Raw genomic sequence first — 21,294 nt, 5'->3', positions numbered from 1 at the left:
GAACTGCAGAAAACTTTTGTTGCCTGCCTTTGCATCAAGGGTTCTTCCTTCTCCTTCAAAAGAGCTTGCGCCCAACGTAGGGCTCGAACCCACGACCCTGAGATTAAGAGTCTCATGCTCTACCGACTGAGCTAGCCGGGCACCCGACACCTTGCCACGTTCTACCTTGAAATTCTGATATCCACAGGCAGAGATAATGGCACACTTCAAAAGGCGACTGATTGTCCTAGTGACTAGGGCCAGAGGACCAGAAGCCTAGGATCCCGGAACCTGGGAGAAGTGGCTCTGCCGTCTTCCCAGAAGAGCAAGAGCGCTGAGGTGCCAGACCTGAATTTACATTGGAGCATTTGTGGAGGGACTGCTGTGAGCTCTCTCCTGCTGGGGTCCGGGTTCACTGAGTGTCTCCCAGAAAAAGAAACAGACATGTCCTTCCCTCTAGTGGGAGGGCAGCGCTTTCTCCCCGGGAGGCAGGAGAAGCGTGGCCGAAGGGGTCACCCTCTAAATGAAAGGGAAACTTAAGAGAGCTGCTGTTTGTTTTCGCCAGGCTTCGAACGGGGTACCTTTTGCATTTGAGGCGAACCTAAGAACCACTACAATACAGAAACCAACCCCCGCCCATTGTATTTGACTAACACCTAACATCTAGAAGCTACACTGGGGCGATGACAGGGTTGAGTAAGACCGGACTTGCAAGTGACAGGCGTTCCCTGCACTGCCGGCGGAGGTGTGTTCAGGACTCGTAGCCACACTTCTTTTGACATGGCCTCATACAGTTGTTCACCCATGAGGATTCGTGGTTTTGGCGTGTGCAGGACACCCCTCCGAGGGCGCAGGTGTTCACTCGGAGTTTCCCCACTAGGTGGAAAGCGCCTCGAGGACAGGGTGAGTTCTGCGTGCGCAGCCCTGGCATACTGCAGCGTCTGGCACTCACCGGGAATTCTGTACATGAATTACATTCCTGTAACTACCCCCGCAGTTTTTCTCTTTAAAAAAAAAAAAAGCCTCAAGTATTATTTCAATCACCCAAATAATCTATTTGGCAGAGATGCTTACGAAGCAAAGCGGCATCTTTAGTAACATAGTTTTACAGCCAGGATGGGATTCTTAAAAAAAAAAAAAAAAGTTAAAAAAAAAATCCACAAACCCAATTTCCAATTTGAGCCCATGCTATTAGACTGAGACTCCATGAAGACAGACTTCGAGGTAGTCTGGACGCAAAGCATGCAGAGTGTCCACTCTGAAAGTGTTGAATGACTTAACTGTTAAGCAACATAGCTTTGAAATCATGTTAACTCTAATTTCACAAAACCCTCTGATGGCAACTATTATTCTTATTTTATAAGAGTAAACACAGGCCTACAAAGATACCAAATACATTTTTAACACTCCTTCCCTTTTTCTATACTTTTCAGCACCTTGCTTTTCTCACTTCAAAGCAAACTGTGAAGGATTCCCTTTCTACAGCTAAAGTGTGTTCCACTGTGTGAATGTTTATGTAATGATTTCACCATTCCTTTATTGATGGGCAGTTGGAAAAGTTCATCTAAACGATACGAGATTGACCAGACGGCGGTTTCTAAAATGCGTGCGGAAATACCAACGATATCAGGGGAGGTTGGAGAAGATCTCCTGTCGCCTTCCAGATCCCTCTCTGAGGAATTGAGTTCCCAAACAACAAAGTCTTCAGCCTAGAAGGGCCGGAAGTACTTGAGAGCCCTCACCGGGACCCGCCCCTCCGCTTCCGGCATCGGCAGTGGGGAGTCCCTGGCGCTGTCCTCCTTGTCTGGTTAGTAGGATGGCGCCGGGCCGACGCGGTCGTATCACCGAGAGCGGACGGCCGTTAAGAGCCTCCACTTTCTCCCAAAGTTTATCTCCAGTGGCGGGGGATGGGGGAGGCCGGTCCTTCCAGGTTGTCCGCGTTCCCTGCTCCTTCCTATTACGGAGACGTGGGCCTCCATCGTTCTAGCCCTCTCGTCCTGTTCCCGTGTGCCTGCTAGAGCGTCTCCTCGCCGTTTCCTGTCGCCCAGGGGCCCGGGAGGAAAGAAGGGGGCGTAGCGCTATCGCGGAGGGAACTCGCGAGCTTGGGTGACTCGCAGAAACCGGAAGTGTTGAAAGGCTGGCCGGAAGTGAGGGGGCGGGGCCAGGAAGTGAGGAGGGGCGGGGGTTTATGAGGAGGCCAAGGGAGCGTTAGGACAGATTTGCACTCAGGGCCACCTGAGGGACTTGGCTGTAGCGCTCAGCTCTGTCCCCTCCCCTCTCAGAGACACGGTAGTCGTCTAGGAGTAGGGAACTCTGTGGAGGGGTGGGTTGTCGGGAGGACCTTTCTGTGTCTGCGATTGAGGCAAGGTGTGGAGAGTCGGGGTGGGGGTGGGGCCGGGTCGTCAGGGCGTCTGAGAGGGAAGACCCCCCCCCGCCCCACCCCCCCACCGCCCATCTACACTGGCTGACTGGACACTAAGATGGCTGCCGTTGCCATGGCACCCAACCCTGTGCAGACCCTTCAGGAGGAGGCGGTGTGCGCCATCTGCCTCGATTACTTCACGGACCCCGTGTCCATCGGCTGCGGGCACAACTTCTGCCGAGTGTGTGTAACCCAGTTGTGGGGAGGGGAGGATGAGGAGGAGAGGGACGAGTTAGACCGGGAGGAGGAAGAGGAGGACGGAGAGGAGGAGGAGGTGGAGGCTGTGGGGGCCGGCGGGGGGTGGGACACCCCCATGAGGGATGAAGACTATGAGGGCGACATGGAGGAGGAGGTCGAGGAGGAAGAGGAGGGTGTGTTCTGGACCAGTGGCATGGGCGGGTCCAACTGGGACAACATGGACTATGTGTGGGAGGAGGAGGACGAGGAGGAAGATTTGGACTACTACTTGGGGGACATGGAGGAGGACCTGAGAGGGGAGGATGAGGAAGACGAGGAGGAAGTGCTGGAGGAGGACGAGGAAGAGGAGCTAGACCCCGTCACCCCACTGCCCCCGCCTCCAGCCCCTCGAAGGTGCTTCACCTGCCCCCAGTGCCGAAAGAGCTTCCCCAGGCGGAGCTTCCGCCCCAACCTGCAGCTGGCCAACATGGTCCAGGTGATTCGACAGATGCACCCAACTCCTGGTCGAGGAAGCCGTGGGAACGAGCAGGGCATTTGTCCCAAACACCAGGAAGCCCTGAAGCTCTTCTGCGAGGTGGATGAAGAGGCCATCTGTGTGGTGTGCCGAGAATCCAGGAGCCACAAGCAGCACAGTGTGGTGCCATTGGAGGAGGTGGTGCAGGAGTACAAGGTGAGAGAAGTAAAAGATGGGAGTTTAGTGAGGGTGGAGGGGAGCTGGGAAAAGGAAATATGTCCCCTCCCACTACCCAGGACTTCATGCACTGGTGAGCTGATTCTCCTTTTCTAAGCATTTATTGGCATCAAGGTGGGTTGGAGTGAGAAGGATCCTGTACACAGATTAAGTAGAACTGTGAAGAAGACAAGGGAAGACCCACTTCCTCAGAATAATTGGGTAAAGCCAGGGATGCTGTATCACTGGGCTGCATCTCTTGGGGAAAGCCACTGATATTTCACACTTACATTGTCCCTAAGTGTAGGAGTACAGATGACAGGCCCCTCAGGCTTTACCACCAGTCTCATTTTCCTCTGAGTGAGTTTTCAGTCTCTCCTTGACTCAAACCCCTAAAGATAGGCCCCAACAGGAAAGGGCCCCAAAGAGCAGGACTGTAGGAATGACTACTGGTGTCAGACCCAGATGCTCTGCACTTGCCTTTTAATTTGCTTCCCACTTACCCCGTGATATGGCTTGGTTCTGTCCCTGAGGATATTAGGTCTGCATTAGTCTGATGTACTGACTAGAAGTTCTTACCTTTCCCGAGAATGCAGATAAAAGGGAGAAGCTTTTAAGTCAGAAGACCAGGCTCTGCACTTACTCACCCAGGCATCTCTAACTTTAATTTCTCCAGGATTAAAAGTTAATATCTACTGAACAGGTAACTTACTGTGTACACCAGGCACTGTACTAAGCACTTTTCATGAACTATCTCATGTAAAATTTCAAACAATCCTGTAAGTTTGATATGGTCTCTCTCCCTGTTATACAGATTAGGAAATAGATTTAAATAATATACACAGAGCCACATAGCTACTAGTAGGTGATGGACTTGGTTATGACCTGCTTCCGTGCCCCTGGATGCTGTTAACAGTGTCACCACCATTTAGATGTCTGTTGTAGATTTTCCTAACATGTGACTTATTGGAGTTTGATTCTAGTTTGGTTAATACTTTGCACCTTACTTTTTTGGGATATAGGTAAAGGAGATTGGTCTGTGAGACAGTCAACACAAATAGCGCTACTTAGTGAAGGCTGGGATGGGTTTGAAACAGTGGGACCAGGAGGAAGAGAGGGTAGCTCCTGTGTGGTCTGTGCATTACCCCAATTTTAGAGTAATGAGTCTAGAGCTTCTCAGCTGTGAGTAGTACAGCTAAGACAAACTTACATCCTCTCATGACTAGTAACTATCCAGCTAGGGGAGTTTTCAAAAGTACAGTGGGCCCTACTACTTACAGATTCTGAGTCAGATACAGGGAGAATATCTTTAAGAAAGCCCAGCCTAGCATTGGAATCACTGCATTGATATTGATAACATTACCTGTTTAGGCTCTGTGTTATTAGGTGAGGTTATGATTTCCTTTTGTCTTTTTTTTTTTTTAATCTTCTCTTGGCTCCTAGTTAACTCTACCTATCAATGGGTAGTTTGTTAATTAAATGTTGGGATGGACTGTTCATGGGCATTCCACCCCTTCTTCACCCTCCTCCTATAGGACTCTTCTGAAGGGCTTCTGAAACTGGATTTTAGTTTGTGAATTTGTGTTAGCCATGTCTGTTGTATGCTAGTGCAGTAGGGCTCTGCAATTTGAGGAGGCCACATAGATGCAAATAATCTGCCATTAACTGATCAGCAAATGTAAATACATAAATTGTTATTTAGAACTAATTTGAGTGATTCTGTTTTTAACTTACAGGTTATTTTATAAGTAGTTTATTCCTTTCAAATATGTACACTAACTAGTGCTAGTTTGGAACAGTGTTTTGTAGAAATATTTCTTTATTGAATAGGTAATTATATGGATGATGTATAAATAAAGCTCCTAAAAAGGTGACAGTCCTTGAAAATTTCTCTTAAATAGTACTTTGTTTGGATTTGTGCTCATGAGTTTGTTAGTAATTTATGAAAAATATTAAATGGGAAATTTAAGCATCGTAAATTCTGAATAGGATTGGAAAAGAACAGAAGGTAATATCAAAAGACAAAACTTTTTGGAGTTTATGCTACTTTCATATTAGGGAGTGATTGTAATATTATTAATGTAATTTTTTCTAGAATCACCCATCTTGTGCAACCACCACTGCCTTTTGTACTCTCTCTGGGTCAGTAATGTCTTTAGTTCAAGGGTCATTATCAAGTTGTCACTGGCAGTTTAGACATAGGTAGAGAATAGTAGATAACATTGATCTTTACTATGTGCCAGACACTGTGTGAAGTGTATTGTCCATAACATGCATTCTGTTATTCCCAATTCCCAAGTATGATAAGGAAATTGGAAGTGTTGCTTGCTTCAGGTCACCTGGCTACATTCAGGTTTAGATTGGAGTTTAGGCTTGAGCTCTTCTGCTCTGTATCACACCTGAAGGAAAAAGGCAGAAGTAGTAGAATACATAAAAAAAAAAAAAAAAAAAGAAAGAAAAAAATCAGGTTGGGCCTATTTCTCATCTCTAACAGCACTTTAAAGAAAAAGATTTTGGGGGCACCTAGGCAGTTCAGTTGGTTAACCTCCAGAGTCTTGATTTTATCTCAGGTCAAGATCACACTGTTCATGAGATAGAACCCTATGTCTGGGAGCAGGGAACCTGCTTGAGATTCTCTTTCTCCCTCTCTCTCTGCCCCTCTCCTGCTTACGCTCTCTCACAAAATAAATAACATTAAAAAAAGAGGAAAAGATATGTTACAAGGGATTGGAACATAGAGCTCAAGTACATATTTGCTGTAAAGGTTAAAAAGGATTTTTGTTTTCCATTTATATTTATATAATAATTAATTTTTTAAATGTTTATTTATTTTTAAGAGAGAGAGAGAGAGAGACTGAGTGTGAGCGGGGAAGTGGGAGAGAGAGACGGAGACACAGAATCTGAAGCAGGCTCCAGGCTCCGAGCTGTCAGCACAGTATTCAACCAAGGACCAGTGAGATATGACCTGAGGTGAAGTTGGACATTCAACCAACTGAGCCACCCAGGTGCCCCAGTAATAATTTTCTTTTTAAAGTGTATTTTGAGAGAGAGCTTGTGCAGGGGTGGGGCAGAAAGAGGGAGAGAGAGAATCCCAAGCAGGCCTTGTGCTCTACTGGAGGCTTGAACCACAAACTGAAATCATGATCTGAACCAAAACCAAGAGTCTGACGCTTAACTGACTGAGCCACCCAGGTGCTCCTTGTTTCCCATTTAGTAAGTAATTGAAGGGAGAGAGAGCGCACATGAACAGAGAGGCATAGATATTAAAATATGTTAAGTGGGGCCCCTGCCCCATAAGGAGCCATTGTGTCCTGGTAGAGACATATTTATAAAAATCATTACAGTGTCTAGGAAGTATTGTAAATGTTCCTTGGGATGACAGAGGAAGTTGGGGGCAGGGAGGACCATGCTCAGGTAGCTGGTATTTTAAAGGAAGAATGCCTTGGGCCAGGTGGAGAAAGGAAATCAGAAAGAGGGAACAGCATGGATGAAGATAATGGAATTACACCCAGGGAAAGACGGATAGTTTTATGTGGCTAAAACTAAGAATCTGTGTCAGAATGGGTAAGTGTAGTAGAGGAGGCTAGAAATGTAGAGGCAATGAGAGAGCCTCATATCTTGTAGGTGTGGAGAACCATTGAAAGATCTTTAGCACAGGCACAAAATCATCAGAAAAGTATTTAGAAACAAAAGTTATGAGGAAGATTGCTTATGAGGGCTGGAATATTCACGTAAGGACCTTCTGTGGTGAGAGGCTCAAGCCAGGTCCACCCCAACTCTGGGTATGGGGCTCTGTAGTCATCAGGATCCTACTTACAGATCACACACTCAGGGTTTCTGTACATGAGTGCAGGCAGAGGGTTGGAGGCCTTTGTCATCATCTGAAGAGAAGAAAGGGGAGGAAGAGTATGATGCTCATCTGATACCTGTGATGGGGATCAGGCTTTGAACCCCAACGCAATGCAGGGAGGATGGGGGAAGTGGGCGCTGAAAGCAGATACCTCTCCTATCCAGGCTTCTAACCTTCCTTTTCTCACTCCCTCAGGCCAAACTGCAGGGGCATGTGGAACCCCTGAGGAAGCATTTAGAGGCTGTGCAGAAGATGAAAGCCAAGGAGGAGAGGCGGGTGACAGAACTGAAGGTGGGTGAATGTCTTTGGTAGGGCTTACTGGCTCTGTGATCTGGGCAGGAAAGATGGGCTGCCTACTCTCACAGGTGGTGACAAGATTCGCTGAAGAGGCACCTGGGAGAGAGGTAGACACATTCCCAGGGTCCCAAAGAGCAAGGGGCCTTAGAGGGTAAGGGGGTACATTTGTTCCTAAGTTCCAAAATGGAGTAGAAACAGTTCTAGTGCAGAGAGTTTGGATCCTTTGTCCAAGGCTGCAGAACAGGCTTACCACCCCAGACACCTTACTTCAAGGCCTGTGCCCACCAGGCTGGATAGCACAGAGGGCAAAGGTGGATAAGGCAAAATCCACATAACAGCCATCAGAGAAGCTCAGGTCCCAGAACAAATGGTAGGTGGTAGGCAGAGCAGCCCTGAGCCTGGAGGGGGTTTGGGGGGCATGGTATTTAATGGAGGATAGGAATTTGTGAATGTTACAGAGACCTGGTCTTCTCTAGTCCATTGTTTCTCAGTTTTCTTGATTGATCACCCCTCCCCAAGGAGTATTTTTAGGTGTTTTTTCCCTAATACCACCCACCCCACCCCCAACTCTGTACTTGTTTTTGTAAGGTCAGCAGAAACTAGACTGGCCTGGCACTGAGCTTTGGAGACCAAGCCAAGCCATCCTTCTTGTCTGACCTTTTCCCTCATCTTTCCCACACCTACCACCCTGGCCAGTGGGTGGGTCTTGCCACTTCCCAGGGCTTGTGTTTATTTTTTTGCCACCTACACATTAGGGACTCTGCTGTTGGCAGTTGCCACACACTGAGTGGAATCTGAGTCTGGGAGTCAGAGAGTCCTCTTGGCCAGGTGCTCATATTGAGACTTCTTGGGTCCTGGGATGCAGAGAGATGATGTCAGGATCTGAGTGTCACTGGGAGAGAGAGTGAAGCTGATTTTCCTTCACTCACTTGGCCAGTCAGAACTTCCTTCCCCACTCTGGCCTGTCCTTCTTTGTCCCAAGAATGTCTCTAGCTGATGAGACCTGGGTGGAAAGCATGCCCACTATCTGGGATTGTCCAGGCCAGGCAAATGGGTTGAGAATAGGCAGAAGTTTTCTCGGATTATGTATAGAAGTTACCTACACAATGGTATCCATGATTTAGCCTCTTGGCTTTTAAAGTGTAAAGTAACATTTGGCTGTTTGCAAAGAAAGTTTGCTAGACTCCTGATCTAGAAGGATTAGGTGACTAGTCCTAAGGTCATTAGTGGTATAGTCATATAGTCGTATCTTGATATCTGAATTTTTAATTTATTCATTGCAAAAAAACTCTTACCAAGTACGGGTGCTGTTCTGGGGTCTAAGGACCCTGTGGCAAACAGCTTACACAGTGGGAAAAGGATGTTAAAAGATACTTCAATGTAAACAACATTTCAAATTGATATCAATGCCATGAAGACATATAATATTTATGGGGGATATGATACTTATGAGGGTGGTCCTGATTTAGATCTGGTGGGGAGGGAAGGCTTCTTTCAGGGAATTAAAAAATTTTTAATACATTAATTTATTATTGAGAGAGAGAGAGACAGAGCATGAGCATGGGAGGGGCAGAGAGAGGGGGAGACACAGAATCTGAAGCAGGCTTTAGGCTTTAAGCTGTCTCCACAGAGCCTGATACAGGGCTTGAACTCATAAACCACAAGATCATGACCTGAGATGAAGTTGAATGTTTAACCGACTGAACCACTCAGGCGCCCCTCTCGGGGAATATTTTTAAATTTAGACCTGAAGAATGAATCAAGTTAGGTAGCCAGGGTGGAGATAAGTAGGTAGAAGTTAGTGAGTTTGCGACCAGTGCTTCGGAGTGTGGGAGTGGTGCCTGGTAAGGCTGGGAGGTGGGGGAAGGGACAGGGGCCTCTTTCCATTTGGGATGCAGAGCTCCATTACCTTGGACTGAGGGGCAGCAGTTGCAAAATTGGAAGTTTATGTTTCTGTGTGTTGAGGTGGTATCCACCATCCCCTTTGCATCATCCCAGAGCCAGATGAAGTCAGAGCTGGCAGCTGTGGCCTCGGAGTTCGGGCGGCTGACACGGTTTCTGGCTGAAGAGCAGGCAGGGTTGGAGCGGCGCCTCCGAGAGATGCACGAAGCCCAGCTAGGGCGTGCAGGAGCAGCGGCCAGCCGCCTGGCGGAGCAGGCTGCCCAGCTGAGCCGCCTGCTGGCAGAGGCCCAGGAGCGGAGCCAGCAGGGGGGCCTGCGGCTGCTCCAGGTGAGCAGTGCCCCCTCCCCTGTCTCCCCCCGCCTTCCCCCCAGCACCCTGTATTTGCTCTGTCAGGTAGAGCTTACCAAACATCTGTCCAGAGCTGCCTCTCTTCTCATTGGGAGGACCTGTGATAATTTAACCTAAGACCAAAGGGTTTTTTGAGGTGGTGTGTGAGTGATTATAACCAGTGAAAAAAAAGAATTGTATAAAAAGGGTTTTAAAGTAGAGTCAAGGAAAGAATTTTTGACAGACATCCTGAGAAAGATGACCAAGTTATGTTGTGAAAATTCTTTTACTGGGGTTGAAAATTCTATTATTGGTCTCACAGCAGGATGAGATAAGTGTGCTAGGGCACAGGGATGATTGAGATGGATACACACTTATTGAGGGTCTTGAGGGTGCTTTTTCTTACTCCCTGTTCAAGTTCAGTCCTTTCTCTGGCTGGAATCAGATTGGGAGAAAGGAGCTGTCTTTGTGCAGCTGACTCTCTCTTTGTCTCTTTTTCCCTCTCCCTTTTTTTGTTTCTGTTATTCCCAGGACATCAAGGAGACTTTCAATAGGTGTGTTGCCACCCTTTATCCTTTGTGACCCAGTGGCATCTGGTTCCCCATCCCTACCTCTCTTGGATATCCCGCTCCTTTCCTTCCTTCCCCAGGACCCGAGTTTCTGCCTCCTGGACCCTCCTCTCCTTCCCCTCAGCTTCTGCTCTTCCCTCTGGGAATATCATGGTCCCACCCCCTGCCCGGTCCCCTTCCTCCAGGTGTGAAGAGGTACAGCTGCAACCCCCAGAGGTCTGGTCCCCTGACCCGTGTCAACCCCATAGCCATGACTTCTTGACAGATGCCATCGTGAGGAAAATGAGCCGGATGTTCTGTCAGGCTGCCCGAGGTAGGGAGGTCACCTGTACGACCTTCCTTTTCCTTTCCCTTCACAGACCTGAGATTGGGTTCTGAGGGGGAAGTTGGGCCTGGGGGGAAGATTAGGGCTGAGGTGGAGCAGGATACAGGTAGGGCAATTGGGGCTTCAAGCCAAGAGTAGTTTTTGTCCTAGCCCAGGTAGGTGTTGATGGTAGGAGTGGAGGTGGATAGCAAGAAGAGCCAGGGCCAGAGGGAAGACTTGTCCAGTGTCCTGAAAACCAGAGTGGGGAAAGAGTTGGAGCCCATAGGATCTAAAGTCTGGCCTCTAGGATGGGGTGGGGTGAGGACCACTGGAAGGCAGGGAGGGTGGGAGGGAAGGAGGCAAAGGGGAGGGCAGTAGGAAATGCTGAATCTTGGAGTTGGCTACTGATGGGGAACAGTTGTTCCAGCCCTGGCATATTTGTCCTCCCCTCCCCCTCCCCAAGTGGACCTGACGCTGGACCCTGACACGGCTCACCCGGCCCTGATGCTCTCCCCTGACCGCCGGGGGGTCCGCCTTGCCGAGCGGCGGCAGGAGGTTGCTGACCATTCCAAGCGCTTCTCAGCCGACTGCTGCGTATTGGGGGCCCAAGGCTTCCGCTCTGGCCGGCACTACTGGGAGGTAGAGGTGGGTGGGCGGCGGGGTTGGGCGGTGGGCGCTGCCCGTGAATCGACCCATCATAAGGAGAAGGTGGGCTCTGGGGGATCCTCTGTGGGCAGCGGGGATGCCAGCTCCTCACGCCATCACCATCGCCGCCGCCGGCTCCACCTACCCCAACAGCCCATGCTTCAGCGGGAAGTGTGGTGTGTGGGCACCAACGGCAAACGCTACCAGGCCCAGAGCTCAACGGAGCAGACACTGCTGAGCCCAAGTGAGAAACCACGGCGCTTTGGTGTGTACCTGGACTATGAGGCTGGGCGCCTGGGCTTCTACAATGCGGAGACTCTAGCCCACGTGCATACCTTCTCAGCTGCTTTCCTGGGCGAGCGTGTCTTCCCTTTCTTTCGGGTGCTCTCCAAGGGCACCCGTATCAAGCTTTGCCCTTGATTAGCCTGCCACCCGCAGGGGCCCCTCTGGATAGCACTTGAGGGGCGGGTGGTGGTGGAGGGTGTCCCGTAAGTTTGGGGGCTCAAAGGCTCCTTCCACTGTGTTGCTCCCCGCTTCCCTTTGACCCCAGGCCTGCTTCTCCCTCTAGGAACCTAAAGAACCCTCCTGGCCTGCAGCTTGGCCTTCTCTCACCTGCAATGTCTGTCCAACAGGTGTGCATGGGTCCCTGATGAGAACAGCTGCCTGGTTTTTTTCCCCTCTGTCCACCCAGGGTTGGAGTTTTGACTAGGGGGTTGAGGGGAGACCTAACTCCATTACTTAACTTCCCTTCCCCTGCCCCTACTTTTCACCTTTCTTGTCAGTTCCCAGGCTGGGATATTTGGGCAAGACTCCTGTCTGCCCCAATTCCATTTTCTGATGCAAATTTTAGCTAAGGGATTTGGAAGCTTTTGGGGGAGGCAGGTTTGGCAAAAGGGTAGAGCTCGGTAATGTCTACTCTCTGGGGGAAGTAAGGAGGGATTCTAGACTCCTTCCATCCCCAACTTCTACCTCCATAGACTGGCCAGAATTTAGCTGGAGATCTGGAATGGTCGATATGAATGAAACCACATACCATTATATTACACAATAAATTATTTTCTCCCCCATCCTTCTTCTAACACTCACACTAGGAGTAAAGCTTACCCCACCCAGCCCTTCCAGGTCTTTTCACTGCCAGGCTCCTTTCCCCTTTGTCCAATGAATCCTTGTGTCCTTATCCAGCTTCATGTCTTTAGTTTTCTCCATCCATCTGGTGAGCCCTGACTGAGAGCCTGGGGACAGAGGGTTTGGATCCCCAGGAGCACCTTGGGTATAATATATTTTTCTAGTAACCCCTTGCCTTCCGTCACTAGTCAGCTTTTATCCTTTGCTTTGAGGGCAGAGGTCAACTTCTGTTCCTGGGGGAAAGGGAAGATGGGTTGTGTTGTGGAAATAAAAAAATTTGCTTCTTTTGTGGAGTCCTTTCCTTTTAGATGGGCAAAAATAGGATGTAGAGCCAGTGTTTCTTCTACAGCAAGCCAGTGCCTCCAGTAAACGTGATGTCATAGAACTGAGGACTGATTGTACCTTCCCCATAACTTGCTTTTTGCATCACTCATTTTATTTCCACAGGTTGGGATGTTCATCCTCTCACCCCATTTGAATAGCCTACATAGTATTTCGGCACCTTCTTCAGCATGCACTTTTAGATTGTTTGCCACTTCTTGTCTATCACTGCTTTGAGGCTTTAGGATTCTGGCTTTCCCAACAATCTTTACATTTCTAAAGTCTTTCCATGTGAGTGTCTAGCTGAAATCCCATAAAATGGAAGCTAAAGCCAGAGAGGCTGTATCACCTTTCTGGCTGGAAAAACTGATTCTGTACGGCTACTTCAACATGCTATTTATTTTTGTTTCTTAGCCACTACCTGAGAAAAAGCCAGCCATGATTGTATTTATGAATATCTGCAGACTACATAATTTTTAATCAACAATGGGGGGAGTAAAAAGGACTTGTTCTTAAGTAGCAACTCTTTTGGAAGAGTTCCCTTAAAGACGAAGGGCTCAAAAAAATCTCGTTTAACAAAAAGACCCAACTTGACTATACTGACTTGAGTTTCAGAATATTTTATGTTGAGGAATGACAATGCCTATTCAATTATCTCTTATGTTACAAGTTGGAACTGAGATTTTACTATTCCCAAGGAGCATTTTCTCCAGGCTTAAGGGAGGCCCAAAGGATTTATACCTGAGGCACAGGACATTGTGATGCAGCATAGCATTAGAAAGTAGCTTTTTTACTTATCAGAGAAAGACACTAAAAGTCAGCAAATTAATGTTTTATTTCCCAAGCTCTGCCATGTATTTCTAGCGGGTGCCAATGGTCACCTGCCACACTCGCACCAAGTTGTCCGTGTAGCCAGCAAACAGAGTCTGCAAGAGGGAAATGACAGGGATAACATCATGTCAGAGTCATAGAACTCTGCATTCATAGTTACAAAGATGGCCCTTCTTTTAAGACCCCCAGTCTTCTAACCACCAGGTTATAGGCTGTATTCCTAGACAAAACAACAGCTGGTAGGTAGTAAGGACTTATACTCTTGTAATATGATTAAGTTATTCCAAGTGTTAAATGAAGGTAGGTAATCACTGCCTATTAGATCAGTTTTCCTTCCGATGCGGGAAGAGGTATTCTGTTCACTGGTAAACGTAATTTGGTTCTCTCAAATCAACCTGGCTAATTTGGTCATTTCATTTTATGTCAAAGACACTCCAACGGCATAAAGGGGGAGAGAAGGTAGAAGCTGAGTTACTTAACTGGAGACCCACTTACCTGGCCATCAGCAGACCAGGCCAGAGAAGTACACTGGGGTGGCTCTGCCTTGCTGCTGGTACTGATAACTTCCTGTTTCAGTTCATCTACAATGATTTTGCCTTCCAAGTCCTAGGAAAGGGGGGAAGTCAAGGTAAGGAGGGATTCTGCTAGAGGCAGCTGGGGAATAGAGGCCAAAGATGTTGCCTAAAATGCACAGGACTGCCTCCCTGCCCCCCACCAGAATTATCTAGACCCAACAAACAGGTCAATTATGCGGAGATTGAGTAAACTGCCGTAATTTGTGATGCCCTTTAGAAGGTACGCATCCTGCACCACTGCAAATCCCAATCCTGGGAAGTTGTAACTTGTTCTTCTTGGTTGTCTACTGATAGCCTGATGATCAGCAGTTCTCCAGGAAGCTAGAATCCCAGCAGTGACATATCAGGAAATCAGAACACTGCCATGGTTCAGAGTACAGCCAGGCATCAGCCTCAACTGTAGCCCACACTCACCCAGATTTTGATGCTGGGGCCTGTGGCAGCACAGAGCCAGTATCGGTTGGGACTGAAGCACAGGGCATTGATGATGTCCCCACCATCTAGTGTATAAAGATGCTTGCCTTCATTGAGGTCCCACAGCATGGCCTGGCCATCCTGAGAAGATAGGGAAGGGAAGTCAGGGCAATATGAAATGTATTTCAGGTGTTAATCTCCACTGTCTCAAGATTCTGTCTTAATTTTTATCCTCCCACCCACAATTTCCCAAAAGCCAATGTTTCAAATACCAGTTATTGATCTCTATATGCCATTCCTTTAATGCATGACACTTCATCAACCCTACCAAGGCCCTGACAACTTCTAAAATCACTACAATCCAAATATCAATACCTTTAAGAAAACAGCTTTACTGAAAAATCTTTTAAACAGTATGCCTTATCTGTCATTTTTAGAAAACATTCTTCACAAATATTTACTCTTGGATTGCTACCTCATTATCTTCAGTTTTCTTTCTAAAACACTGTCCCCCATTGAGTAGAATATTTTCAGCTCATGAATACCTTCCCTCCAGAGGCACAGAGGGATCCATCTGGAGAGACTGTCACAGTGTTCAGGTATCCAGTGTGGCCAATGTGATTGGTCTTCAGCTTGCAGTTTGCCAAGTTCCATACCTAGATTTGGGAGGGTGGGGGGTAATAGGTGAAAAACCTGGCTCTGAATCCTCTACAGTCAGGAGGGCTCAGGCCAAACAAAGGCATGGCACCTTCTTTAAATGCATTTTTGGATATGGTGGCCATTTTTCATTCTAGCAGTAATAAAAAACGTTAAAAGAATGTCTTAGTTACCTAAGGACAAGATTAAATAAAAAAGGTAACAAATGCCTTGCTTTACAAGGGATACTGGGTTCAATTAGCTACTTTATACCAAGTATCAAACACACACTTAGAAAACAGCAATAGGAAACATCAACTAAGGGACAAAACTTTCAAAGTTAGAGCCTAGGACAACCTAGGAGGCAATGGGAACACCTTCTGGCTGGTAAAGGTCCTACACCATGACTCCAAGCTCACCTTGACCAGTTTGTCCCAGCCACAGGAGACAATGATGGGATTGCTGCTATTGGGTGAAAAGCGGACACAAGACACCCACTCCGAATGGCTCTCATCCTACAGAGGACAGAAGAAATGAAATAAGGAGAAACTATCCTGTCCCATGATACTAGACCCCTTACCCCTTCCCTTAGTTACATGGGAGGTATACTGATGGCTTTGCACTCACATTCCCAGAACCCAAATCTTTAACATCAACAGAACCCCTTTAGAGCCCAAGCCAGGCCTGAAATCACCACATAATGCCAAAGTTAAGAAGGGTCAGAGAGTCTTCATGTACTTTCTGCATGTGCCTTCACTGTTACCTGGACAGTATATTTGCATACACCCAGAGTATTCCACAGCTTGATGGTTTTATCTCGGGAGCCAGAGACAATTTGGCGGTTGTCAGAAGAGAAAGCCACACTCAGCACATCCTTGGTATGTCCTACAAATCTGCGTGTGGTGGTACCCCTGAGAAGGAGGACTTGGTCAGTCTCTAGACTCTGCAAACATTCTTCCACATCAGACTTTCCCTGGTCTTACTGGAGCTCCCATCACTCACATGACCCTGGATATGGGTCTGATCACAACAGGTCCATAGTTGAGCATATGTCAGAGAATCCCTTCAGAATTGCAGGACATGTCCTCACTCCCACGTGGGGATTGGCTGACAGTGTCATCTGTCATCACTAGGATCCTCCAAAGACTGAGCTCCCAAGATAAAACATGTTCAAATCCTTGCCTACTCTCAACCACAGTATGTGGCAAAACTGCTCAACCAGCCCACTCTGAAGCAATTCTGTGAAACTAATTAAAAGCAATACGGATGGAAGCCAAACAACCCAACTACTGAATCTAGATACTCCTTGCCTTACAGTTCCCACGACCTCCCAACAGCATCTACCTCATTTTTGCCCAGCCTTTCCCCAGTGCCCCAGAGTTAAATGAGCAGCTACTTGCGTTGTGAGATCCCAAAGACGAAGGGTTCCATCCCAAGAGCCCGAAAGGGCAAACTGGCCATCTGAGGAAATGACCACATCACTAACAAAGTGGGAGTGACCCCGAAGAGCACGCTGTGGGATTCCATAGTTGGTCTCATCCCTGGTCAGCTTCCACATAATGATGGTCTTATCTAAGGGGAGGTAACACAAAAAACCCGGTGAGGAATCCCGCAGCCCACTTATCGACCCACTGGATAATCCAGGGACCCTCAAAGTCAAGGGTGGATTTACAAGAAATTAAGGACACTCAAGGAGGGAGGGGAACTGCAGGCCGACAGAGCCAAGTGATTCACTATTCCAAAAAAGTCAAGTAAAACTAAGTAATGCCACTAGATTTTAAACTCAAGTGTGCACAACTTTAGCAGCTTATGGATGCCCGTTTCTGACATTCAGATCAATTCAATGTCTGAATCTTATCTGAGGTCTAATGTATAATAAACACTACTGCTTGAGGTCCGAAGACTGAATGTGGGGTTCCTACAGTTATCACTGAGGGGGCCAAAAGTGCTGGATTTAGTTGCTTTACACGCTACAGGGCTGGAAGCTTTCACTGAAACATCTTGGACTACACACACTTTCCGATTAAGCGTTCAGACATGATCCTAACCTCAGATTACGGTGTGGGCAAACAATAGTGTTCAAACAAGAGAATGACAAGAAAAAAAAAATGAGGACAGAAAAGAAACGGGCCTGCAAGGAGACTGGAGTCACTAAGTCCCCTTCCTTGGGAGTCTATCCTCGAAAAACCACGCACAGGGCCGGGCGGCAGCTCAGAAACAGCCTCTGGGTCTCAGCACGTGCACTCAGATGGCATGTTGGGGTCATCACCGCCCCGCCCGACCCGTAGGCTCCTGGGCACACTCATCCACACCCGAGAGGAGGTGAGCAAGAAGGAAAATCCCAATCCTGCAATCCTGACAGCCACAAGCTGATCTACGTCTCGGCCTCTGCGAAGCGGAAAAAACCTTATGGGCTTATTCAGGCCGAGGCTTAGGCCCAGATCCGCAAGCCCCAACTCACATGCGGACGGAGTTATCCGGACCGCCAACTCGCGCCACTGGCAACTCCAGGCAACATGCGCAACCCACTTATCCCTCAATCCCCTGCCCCACACCTCAGCCCGTACCTCGTGAGGCGGACAGTATCATGTCCGGGAACTGGGGAGTGGTGGCGATCTGAGTCACCCAGCCATTGTGGCCCTTGAGGGTGCCACGAAGTGTCATCTGTTCAGTCATGGCGACGGCGAGTGCGGTTGTCGCCGCGGCGACAAGGATGGAGTTGGATAGCTCAGACACTGGCACCACAGCTGCTCCAGCCGCTGCCCTGTAAAGGAAAAGAGAGACAAGGTTCCCACCGGAACCGGAAATCCCCGCCCGCTCGAGCAAAATGACGGTCCCATAGTTCATTTCTGCTTAAGATGGCGGCGCCCGGTAAGGGCATAGAGCCAAGTGAAATTACAAAATTTCACGGTCCCCTTACGCCGCGCAATATAGTTTGGCAGTGCCATAGATAAACATTCTGAAACAAACTCGGTCAAGTGTTTTAAAAGACCCATCAAACGTTCACTGGGACGTGATGTCTAAAAAGCTGAAGAAGAAAAGTGCACGGCACATTCCGGTCTGGATAGCCGGCACCTTTGGTGTTCCCACGTGGCACAGTCCGAGCCCCGCCCTTTCCGCGGGGTGGCTCGGAGGGCACGCTGAGAGAGCGTAATTTCTGGATGAGAACTGCAAGTAACGGTAAGCGATATGAAAAATATGGTATTAAATTTTTTAAAAATGCACTGTGCTCACTTTAACTCTGTTAAGCCCTAACAGATTTCTATTTAAGAGGGCAGCTCTTCCCTCAAGAGGTTTTTGCTCTGAGGGAATTGGCTGAGGCACTCCCTGTCTGGAAGGACTTAGTACAGGCAGGAATAAGACGAAAATGGGTTACAGAGCGGAAAACCTGGGAGGAACGAAAAACCGGTCTGTGGGCTGCTTATCGGCCACCGGGCTCTCGCGTGGGGAGGAGTGCGGAGAGCCCTCACAGAATCTGATAGGCTGCGAAAGGAAGGGCCTCCGGGTTCTGAATTCTGGGGACTCGAGACCAAAGCCGGCACTGGGCCTAACCACCTCACAGAAAGGCCGGCTGGTCTCAGGGTCCAGACGTGCCCCGAAGGAGGTGCCCTCAGACTGAGAAGCAGTGGAACATGGTTGCCTGGCTGTCTACTGCCCTCTCACTTAACCGCTTGGTTTGTGAGTATGTAGTGCCTCCAGCTATGGCACATCCTTGACATTAATATATGATGCTGGCTGGCAGTGCCTTTCTCAAGTATTTTTAATTATTTTAAGTTTATTTTTTTAATAGAGCGCGCACGCACATGATTGGGGATGGGCGTGGAGAGAAAAGATCCCAGGCAGGCTCCATGCTTTTGGCAGAACGCTGGACCCTAGGCTCGAACTCACTAACCCTGAGATCATGACCTGAATCAGAATCCGGAGTCAGATGCTTAACTGACTGATCACCAAGGTTCCCCTTAAATACTTTTTAAATGGGCTCAGGGAGTGACTATCATCTATTAAAAACAAGGGGGGATTATACATAAGTATTTACTTTGTAATGTGTATTAATTTTAGTTTCACATCCGTAAAATGAGGTTGGGAATAATAGTATCAACCTAAAATGGTGCTGAGGAGATTAAATGAGTTAGGTAAAGCACCCAGGGCACCTTGGTGGCTCAGGCAGTTAAGCGCCCAACTCTGGATTTTGACTCAGGTTATAATCTCAGGGTTAGTGAATTCGAGCCTCGTGTCCAGCTTTGCACAGACAGCATGGAGGCAGCTTGGGATTCTCTCTCTTCTCTCTCTGCCCCTCCCCTACTTGCACTCTATCTCTATCAAAAAATAAACTCAAAAAAAAAAAAAAAAAAAAAGGATAAAGCTACCCAGAATGATGCCTGACAAAGTAGGCAAACTTAGCATTTCCTTGGTGTCAGTTTCTGTTTTAGGTCTTGGGGAAATACACTTGTGAGCCAAGACAGTGGGGACCTGGTTTTTTGGGTTCACATTTGATGGGATGAGTGGAACGGAGATTGAAAGATTGGAGCAAAGAGAGGAAGGAGAAGTAGGATACAGCCCTGTGGCTATATGAAGGTTAATGTTCCAAGAAGGGAACATATGTGGAAAAAGTCTTGAACTGGATTGTTGCAGGGGCTGAAAACCAAACAGTGAGATGGAGGTAAGGGGCAGTTGACTAGAGGGCCAGCAGGCTTGGGGAACGACCATGGCTCCTCAGGGCTCATGGTTTGTGGATTCCAGTTCCATGTTGGGCTCTGTGCTGACAGCTCAGAGCCTGGAGCATGCTTCGAATTCTGTGTCTTTCTCTCCCTCTCTGTCTGCCCCTTTCCTACTCATGCTCTGTTTCTTTCTGTCTCAATAATAAATAAACATTTAAAAAATTAAAAAAATAAAACAAACTTCCCAGGTCTCTCACACAAGCTCAAGGAGATGCTTTTAGACATCTCTTGGTTCCTTTCCAGAAGAGGGCAGTTCCCAGGCTAGCCCCACCCTACCCCAGTCCCACCTTTGCTTGGCCCCTTCTCCCTCCCCACAGGCTACCAAGCAGGAAATTTCTTGAAGTGCCCTTGGCCTCCCCTAATTCTGTGGGCCTCTCCCTACACCAGCCCCTTACTCTGTAAGAGGGTTGTGTCAGCGCCCCCTCCTCTGGGGCTAAGGGAGGGAATTCAGGTTTTCTCCTGGAGCCCATCAGTACTGGTCTGGCAATGCCAGTGGAGGAGAGGGAGAAATGGAATGTAGTGGACTTCCCTGGATGACCAGATTACACTTTTCGGGCTTTCCACCTCGGAGTTTTCCTCCAATCACTGCCTGGCCTCCCAGCAAGCCACAAAGCCATTGAGGAAGGAAGCATGGCCTCAACTCTGGGCGTAGCAGCAGCCTTTCCTTCTCAGCCCCAGCTGGAGTTGACCCCCATACGCACCTGCTTCCCTCTGGGTCCCCACGGTTCCCTGCTAGGCATATGGGCCCATCTGGACTCCTAATGCCTCAAGCCCTGTCCCTTGCAGTGGGATGATTCCCTTTGGCTACATGATGCACGTTTCCCTTCCCTCAAGGGGTCTATTTCCTGTGCAGGCTGTCCTGGGCTGGGCCCCTGGGCCAGATGTCTTTGATCTGGCCTCAAGGAGGTGGAAGCCTGCTGGAGGGCCCCACCTGGCTTTTGGGAAAGTTTCTCTGCAGAGCCATCTTTCTGCTCCTCAGGCTGCTCCTCCTGCAGGGTTCCCCACCCACTTCTAGTCCCAGCCCCAGGGCTGCCCCTCCTCTCCCACATCCACACTGGCACCACCTGCATTCCCACCCAAGGTAAGCATCCCAAAGGATAAATTGGAGATGCTTTTCTGAGGAAGTCTGTCTTTTCTGCTGGGAATTCCTAAGACCCACCCAACTGAGAGAAGCCCCTCTGGTTTCCCTGCTAGAGGCCCTTGACCTCTCTTCTAGGAACAGAGACCTGTATTCACTCCTGCCAGCATTCAGGAGGTGAGCTAGGTCTTCCTTTGAATGTGGTGTTGATGACTATTGTGGGTGATAAGTGAGGGGTTGAGGGAAAAAGATGTGGCCAAGACCAGAGGGCCCACTGCCAGCTGAAGCAGGTGACTTCCCTTCATTCTGCTGTTCCATAGCAGTTTAAGTGTGGTTGGCTCTGGCCTATACTCCTTTTGTGGGTACACTGGCTCTCCTCTGCTCCTCCCAACTATCAGTTCTTTCCCACAGAGAACACATACCTTGTTTTGCC

At 48.5% G+C, this 21,294-nt stretch overlaps 2 protein-coding genes and 3 non-coding genes across 6 annotated transcripts; 1 reads left to right on the top strand and 4 right to left on the bottom strand.

Annotated features, from left to right (window-relative positions):
* Window positions 1–68: 68 nt before the first annotated feature.
* On the bottom strand, window positions 69–141 carry TRNAK-CUU. The gene has a single exon. It is a non-coding gene; the product is annotated as a tRNA-Lys (tRNA).
* A 1,592-nt stretch (window positions 142–1,733) lies between these two features.
* On the top strand, window positions 1,734–12,575 carry TRIM41 (tripartite motif containing 41). Of its 2 annotated transcripts, XM_029941695.1 has the most exons (7): window positions 1,734–3,269; window positions 7,315–7,410; window positions 9,415–9,645; window positions 10,177–10,199; window positions 10,400–10,527; window positions 10,982–11,157; window positions 11,732–12,575. In XM_029941695.1, the coding sequence occupies exons 1-7, from the start codon at window positions 2,460–2,462 to the stop codon at window positions 11,870–11,872; spliced, it is 1,605 nt and encodes a 534-aa protein (XP_029797555.1). In that variant the 5' UTR covers window positions 1,734–2,459; the 3' UTR covers window positions 11,873–12,575. The 2 variants fall into 2 exon arrangements, with proteins under 2 accessions (XP_029797555.1, XP_029797554.1); XM_029941694.1 differs by having other exon boundaries at window positions 10,982–11,841.
* An 850-nt stretch (window positions 12,576–13,425) lies between these two features.
* Window positions 13,426–17,849, bottom strand: RACK1 (receptor for activated C kinase 1). Its single transcript, XM_029941693.1, has 8 exons — window positions 17,633–17,849; window positions 16,466–16,637; window positions 15,829–15,976; window positions 15,485–15,580; window positions 14,975–15,085; window positions 14,430–14,570; window positions 13,936–14,046; window positions 13,426–13,535 (listed from the first exon to the last, which is right to left on the bottom strand). Exons 1-8 carry the CDS (start codon window positions 17,739–17,741, stop codon window positions 13,470–13,472), a joined length of 954 nt encoding a protein of 317 aa, XP_029797553.1. The 5' UTR covers window positions 17,742–17,849; the 3' UTR covers window positions 13,426–13,469.
* On the bottom strand, window positions 16,124–16,202 carry LOC115295088. Its single transcript, XR_003910312.1, has one exon. It is a non-coding gene; the product is annotated as a small nucleolar RNA SNORD96 family (small nucleolar RNA).
* LOC115295097 lies at window positions 17,273–17,340 on the bottom strand. Its single transcript, XR_003910320.1, has one exon. It is a non-coding gene; the product is annotated as a small nucleolar RNA SNORD95 (small nucleolar RNA).
* Window positions 17,850–21,294: the final 3,445 nt, after the last annotated feature.

This window comes from Suricata suricatta, chromosome 6 (assembly GCF_006229205.1).
Source record: "Suricata suricatta isolate VVHF042 chromosome 6, meerkat_22Aug2017_6uvM2_HiC, whole genome shotgun sequence".
Lineage (NCBI taxonomy): Eukaryota > Metazoa > Chordata > Mammalia > Carnivora > Herpestidae > Suricata > Suricata suricatta.
This window is presented reverse-complemented; position numbering and strand designations above follow the sequence as displayed.